Raw genomic sequence first — 7,134 nt, 5'->3', positions numbered from 1 at the left:
GGATAGGCAGGAGGGGGCCTAGGGCAACCTCTGGGCTCTGGGTGGTTTGGCTCGAGCTCGGGGTGGCTGAGAGGGGCGGCGCCGTGGAGCAGTGGGGCATGGCGGCGGCAGCTTACGGCTGCGACGGCCGTCCGGTGGCCCTGGGCGGCGGCGAGTGGGCTGGAAAGCTTCAGTGCACCGTGGGGGAGCTAGCTGCGGGATTGATTGGGGCCGAGGAGGATCGGAGGCAGGGGCTCCATGGCGAGCAGGCGGCGGCGGCGCTAAGGGTGGCCGGCGGTGGCGTCCGACGGGTTTGGGCGGCCGGGACCTCGTCGTGGGGCTTCAGGGTGAGGCTGGGATGCTCACTGTAGGGTCGGTTTGGGTCGGGGTGGGGCGGAGAGGAGGTTTCCGCGGTGAGGCCTTGGCGGCGGCCATGGCGGTGCACGGTGGAGCTCTGGGCGCAGGGTTGGGGCGATGCGGAGCTGGAGGACAGGAAGCGGCGCCGGAGACCGAAGAGGCCACGGAGGCAGTGGAACGAGTGAAGGAGCTTGTTGTGCGCGACTGCAGGGGAGGGTGGGGCCGGGAGGAGCGGGCATGCCGGGGAGGACGCGGCAGCGCCGGTGATAGCGGAGTTGGAAGACGACCGCAACGACAAAAGAGAGGAGAGGTGGATGGCCCACCTGTCTGTGAGAGAAAGAGAGAGGAGAGGGTAAAAGGAGAAGGCTGATGTGGCCACTGGCGCCACATGGACTGGTGACGTGGTTGAAAACCGGGGTGGATTCGGTTTAGGGGGTAATTTGTACGGTTTCGTTAGTTTGAGGGTGTAGGGTATCTGGTTTAGGAGTTTCGGGTTAAAAACCGGACGACCATAAAAGTTCAAGGTTGAAAATAGGACTTTTCCCTTGAAGAAATGAGTTTTGCATTATGTTGGTTGTGAATACAGCGTTCCACGCGCATATCTGATAGAAATGATTGACTACTTTTCAATGAAGTGATTGTTGAAACCAGCATGCATCTTATTTCCCAATCACCATCATCCTATAATAATATCTTGTTCGGTCAAATTCAATTAACATAACTCACTCAACGAACTCATAAACATATAGCTAGCTAGCTGTGTGTTATTAATCCAACTATCTGATATATAGCAGGATGGTGATAGAGAACTAACAATTAATAATATGATGATAATTTACGTACCCATCACTTAGAAATTTGAAAGCCGTAAATAAAAAAACATTTGCAGCAGCAGAGACGAATGAAGCATCAGAACTCAGAAGCATCGAAATAAACTCATGGATCGGAGCATATATATACACCAAAAAGTGGTGTATATATTAAAAGGTAGTGGACAAGGTACAGACTCTGGAACGGAAATGGAGGTGTACATGGAGCAGACACGTACAAAACGTAGCAGGGACTGACACATCCGATCCGGCCGTGTCTCTCACATGATGAGCGACGGCGGAGAGATTTTATTCATCAGCGAGCTAGCAAGAACTCGATCGATCATATATAGACGATAGCTAGATATATCGGTGGATGTGCTTGGCAGCAGGCTCCAACCAACTCATCACGATATATATTAAGCCACCCTGCAATTCATGAAGCAAGCAGCAGAATTTTGATTAGCTTTTTTTAATCTTTTCTTTTTGTCAGGCAAGAATTTTTATTAGTAATAATTACTTGGAGCAGTCGACGGATGGGCTGATGGTGTAGGGGATGCTGACTCCGCACTTGGACGGGATGCTGGCGGCGTTGCCGGCGTTGAGGCCGCTCACCCTGCCTGCGGCGGACTTGAGGCAGTTGCATGCGGCGCGCCTGTCGGCGGTGCTCCTGGCGGCGGAGTTGAGGCTCCTGACTCCGCTGCAGCAGGCTGAGGAGGGGCCGGAGCCGGACCCGCGGGCGTAGGCGATGCAGGGGCCGATGGCGGAGTTGACCTGCCCGCAGGTCACGGCGGCCTCGGAGGTGGCCGCGGCGGCGAGCAGCACGACGGCGGCAACGACGGCGATCGCCACGACCTGCTGAGCGCGAGCCATTGTGCGCGAATGTGATGAGGGCACGATACGGTGCTGGATGGATGAGTTGTTGCAAGCGCTGGTGAGGAGGGTGTGCAAGGGAATGTCGGTCTTTAAATAGCCTAGCCCTGATGAGGGACGAGACGAGGAGACGAGGATGGGTGGCCATATGCCCCGGCCGGTGCGTGCAGTTTCAGTCTGTGGATCCTTCCTTGTCCATGGTGGCATGCATGAGGCAGTGCTGTGGGTCTCTATCCTCGATGGGACGATGGGAGTTAAGAGAGCGGCCGGAAGTAGCTAGCAGTTGGGGGGCAGATCGATCGATGGAGATGGTCAGATGGAGAGAGGCAGCCGCCAAACACGACCAAGGGTACGTTTTGTTTCATTTCTAGGCAGAAGCTTAGATCAATAAACAGTGAACTTACGGTGCAGCTGAAATGTTTACAAAAAATGAATTTACATGAAAGACCGAAAAGCTCAGTTTTTTAAAAAAAATCAATTTTTTTAATGTAGAAAGTTAAAAGTATTGTCTAAAGCCTATTATTAGCTTTTCAGAAGCAAAAAACCAGCATCAGCTTTTCAGAAAAGTTTCAAATGCTGCAGCTCAAACAAGCTGCTGTTGTTTTTTCTTCTGAAAGGCCAATAATAACCTTTAGATGATACCTTTTAACTTTCTAGGATTCAAAAAGTTATAAAAAGCTAAGAAAACTGAGTTTTTTAGATTTTCCTATAAACTCAGTTTTTCTGAATCTTTGATTTTCCGGAAACTGCACGAGAAGTTTGTTGTTTGTTTGAGCTTCTGCTTTTCTCACTGAAAAACTGCCCAGAACCTCAACCACTGGCGGAGCTTCTCAAGGGCCAAAGGGGTCATGCCCCTTGGCTTTGCAATTTTTGCATTGGATGAACAGTGATTTTGACACTGTTCATTACTGTGGCTAAAGAATGGCCCCCCCTCATTTTTCTGAAATCACAGATCAAGCTCCGCCACTGACCTCAACAAATAGAGCCTAAGTATATATGTAGGGACATAGAGATGTACATTCAGCGTGGAAAGCTAGAAGCTCATTCAAACAATAAACTTTTCATACAGCTTCCAGAAAGCCAAAAGTTCAAAAAAGTTCAGTTTATATGGAAAGCTGAAATGATCAGTTTTCTAAACTTTTTAACCTAGAAAAGTTAAAGGTATCGTCTAACTTTTTAGAAGTAAAAAAGGCAACATCAATTTTTTTTATATAAAACTTTAAAAGCTGCCACTCAAATAAACTGGCGCTAAATATATAGGCAGGGTCGCAGGGATACATATGGTTCCATTCATTTGGTGAAGTAGTTGGAGGCCGCGCGCATTGATTCATCAGTGTCGGTGAGAGTTCGGGTGAGTGATTATCACACAATTAAACACTAAAACATGAACCCATCCGTCCATCTCGATGGATGCTTCCAGTAATCTTCCTCCCCCGACACGGTGAGGTACTATGTGGTTAGACGACATTATTGGTAATTAAAGTAGTAGCAGCAATGAATTTTCCAGCAAAACTTAATTAAGATAGCAACTAAGCAAGCACCGACGACGTAGTACGTACCGAAACTCGATCGTGTGTCCTGTCCAGACAGATGTACGTGATCACAGCTGCTAGCTGCTGCATTATCACATCGAACGATGGACAACTACCTAGCTACTAGGCCGCTAGCTACACGCATGCAATGAATATACGCCTGCGTGCCAATGAGCACGGGTGTCGTGGCGCATCGTGCCGTTGCCAATGCATCATCTGTCAATAATGCAAATATGCAATGCTTGTATCTGCCAAAAAAAAAAACAAAGAGTGCCTCATCATCAGCTCTGCCATGCACTCGTCGTACATAGTACTAGCTAAGTACATGGGTACATGCCAGGTCCATGCCTTCCGCTACATTTATCCTACTACTCCACTCCGTGTCCATCATGTGCATGAATGCATCATGCACATTTATAAAGATCGATCCACCTATCGCTGTGAAATTAATTAACCTGCAATGTTGCTCAATACCTATTTCAAAATATAATTTATTTAAGTATTTATAGATACATATTATTTGCTACGCATCTAGCTAGATTGTATGCAGCGAGTGCCCTCTCCTCTAGAGAAAATAATTAAATGTTTAGTAGTCTAGATGCAATCCAATTATTTTTAGATATAATTATTCTATAAACACATATACTATTTATAAATATAATTATTTTTTAAATATGTGCTTGTGGCATGTGCATAACCACTAGTTATTTTAGAAGAATGGTGCACCTTTCTGTCATGTAATTTTTAAAATTAAACTTCCTCAGTTTCTTCCTTTCTCTTGCTCTGCTCCTTTGAAGCAGTAACCGTGTAACCTTTGTTTGCTTAATATATTCGATCAGGCTGACCCAACAGATCCGATACAGTTCACCTTATTTTCCATATATGTCTATATCTAGATACATAGAAAAAGGAACTTTTTTACCATGCTTGGGGAGGCGTTGGGAGGCATTTCATGTGTCTATGATTTGTGGGTCCAATTGAGAGTAGGCGTTGGGAGGCGTCAATGAGGAGGCGTCGGGAGGCATTAGATGTGTCTATGGTCGGTGGGCCCATATGTGCCGTAACGCCTCCCAATGCCTCCAAAATTAAGAGGATTAGAAATTCATGGCAATTCTATTTCCGTAGTTTTTCTTCGTTTAAGGGTGTCATAGTAAATTCACAATTATAGAAATAATATTGTAAATAGTATAGTTAGGGTGTACTCAGTATGATTTAACTACTATAGTGAGATGAATATCTCTTTTAAAGAAAAAAAGATGATCGTGTTCATCTTGTTAGGGTTTCCGTCGCTTTCGTCCTCCCCGGCCGACATCGAGACGCCCTCCAGGTGCTCTCCAGCTCTCCGCCCACGCCGCCGCCTCATCCTCCCCGCTCTCCCTCCCCTTCCTCTTCAAGCTCTTGGATGGCGTCCTCACGGCGAGCATGCCGCCCGTCGGCCGCGGCACTCGCCAGGCCGCCCGTCGCTCGCCTCGCCGCCGATGCGGATGCGAACGAGTGCGCGTCGGGAGGAGGCGGTGGGGGATTTGGGGTATCCTATTACTATTCTACCCTTCCATAATTAAAAATAACTAAAAATAATGTTATAGGTAGGCATTGGAAGGTATTGGAAAGTATTAGAAAGTATTTCCAAACATTGTAAAAGGGCAATGACCCGAGTTCAAGATGAACGGAGTAGCTCACACCATCTATCATACCCATGTATATGTTCTTATGAATATGCATATATGATATATATACGGATACCAACAGGCTTGCTCCTAGGGAACTTAGCTTGTACGTGCACATATCCGTCAAATTAATATACAAAAAGGCATACGTATTATTATTGCTAATAACTCTCGATCGGTCATCGGTGGTGGATGTCTGTCTAGCTTTACAAGCTTGGCACCGTCCGTCTGCCTGGGCCTGGCCCTGGCCCCGACCGATAATAAGTCTTTCTGCTTGGAGCAAACCTCGATGTAGAGGTGGTAACGGATTATGATGTATCTTCACAATTCAACTTGACTTTTATATATTTTTAATTTAAAATTATATAAAATTAAAATTAGATTCTTTCAAGAGTCCGATTCTTAAATTATCTAAATCCCCCTTACCATCCATACGTCAATGTGTTCTAGCTTCTCTTCAGTGTACTGCAACTACAAGTAGGTAGTGGTATTAATACTGATCAGCCTCATTGTGACGCGTACCTACCTTTCTACCATCACCCTCCTAGGAGTGTGTATTCACTATTCAGGCCTGCTGCTCCAACATTATTAATTAATGTTCCTGACATCTGTACGTGTTCCATCTCTAGCACCAACCTCTTGGCCCTATTCTACATCAACACAAAAGAGAAAATTTCTTGTGTGACCCTGAAATAAATGGCAGCCTCTTCTATGATTCTAAAAAGTTCAATATCGCTTCTTTAGTTCTGTTTTTATCTAGTATCCCTTTTATAACCCTACCTTGAGGTCTGTTAAACACATTCCATTAAAGTTCCAGGTGGTATGTGAGAAATAGAAATCTTGAACCAAAATACCATCGCAAGCCCCCTCGCCGTGTTTCGGCCGAGAACCATCGCAAGTCCAGCGAAGGACTATATTGCAAAACATGAGATCTTTTTAGGGTCCCTGGCGCATAATAATAGGGACCAATTTGAAAACTCTCGAGTTCAAATCTTGTTCTAAATCTCCAAATTTGTAAAATCCACTAAAAATCCACTACTGTATGTGAATTTACTATATTATTGTGCATGATGATTTCTCTAATGTGTTCAAAATATGAAGAATTTGCTTCATAATATCCTTCTATTACAAACAAAATACATATCAAATATCTGTTCTATGTGAGATCTCAATACCTATTGTTTTCGCCAGGGGCATTTTTGTCTTTTTCACAGCCTCTTAACTAGGGGTTAACGGGAGATCTCACGCCAGGGCCATGGAAGGGATGTAAGCCAAAAAAAGGAAGTTTGAACTTTTGAGGGTCATAAGAGAGATTGCCTTTGTTTCAGAACCACACAAAAAAAAAATCCCAAGATAAGACACCCTTCTCCTGGCTTACCACGTACGGGTCTGTTTAGCTCCACCCTGCTGAATCATTAATCGGTTAGCTGAAATTGAAAGTAGAATCTAGTAATGAACCATGTTAAAATGATAAGCTCTATATAATACATCAATCAATCAACATCATGATAATTTAACTCAAATATAATACTCCAAAGAGCAAGTGTATCGACAACATAAAAAAAATCTCTAAAGAATTGTGTTAATAAATTAGGATAAATAGAAGAAATAAATTAATCAATGGGTCAAATTAGAAAATAAAACAGAACACATTCCCGCAAGAAACAGCAAATTAAAGGCCTAGGAGCAAAAGAAATCAGCCTTATAACGAAACAGAAGAACATCCCAAGCTCCCTTGCTTGGGCCCAAACTTAAAACAAAGTCCATCAAATTAAAGGCTTTAGTTTGGCAACATAAAAATAAAAGTTTCAGTCATGAACAGCAAACCAGCCGAACACAGATCTACGCAGAAAAGCCCACACCTGTACAGTCCAATTAGAAGACTGGACTGTGCTCTTCTGTGCACACAAATATATA

General features: G+C 44.8%; 1 protein-coding gene across 1 annotated transcript; it reads right to left on the bottom strand.

The window, feature by feature from the left end:
* Nucleotides 1–1,241: 1,241 nt before the first annotated feature.
* LOC120663393 (non-specific lipid-transfer protein-like) lies at nucleotides 1,242–2,161 on the bottom strand. The gene is made up of 2 exons (XM_039942197.1): nucleotides 1,666–2,161; nucleotides 1,242–1,574 (listed from the first exon to the last, which is right to left on the bottom strand). The coding sequence occupies exons 1-2, from the start codon at nucleotides 2,016–2,018 to the stop codon at nucleotides 1,565–1,567; spliced, it is 363 nt and encodes a 120-aa protein (XP_039798131.1). The 5' UTR covers nucleotides 2,019–2,161; the 3' UTR covers nucleotides 1,242–1,564.
* Between the last annotated feature and the right edge of the window lie 4,973 nt (nucleotides 2,162–7,134).

The sequence above is a fragment of the Panicum virgatum genome, chromosome 3N (assembly GCF_016808335.1).
Source record: "Panicum virgatum strain AP13 chromosome 3N, P.virgatum_v5, whole genome shotgun sequence".
NCBI classification, from domain to species: Eukaryota; Viridiplantae; Streptophyta; class Magnoliopsida; order Poales; family Poaceae; genus Panicum; species Panicum virgatum.
The sequence above is the reverse complement of the archived record's forward strand: the minus strand, read 5'-3'. Positions and strand labels throughout refer to the sequence as shown.

What these genes read in the sequence shown, in the direction of transcription:
- LOC120663393 (XM_039942197.1), bottom strand. Translation starts at nt 2,018, where the DNA reads ATGGCTCGCGCTCAGCAGGTCGTGGCGATCGCCGTCGTTGCCGCCGTC.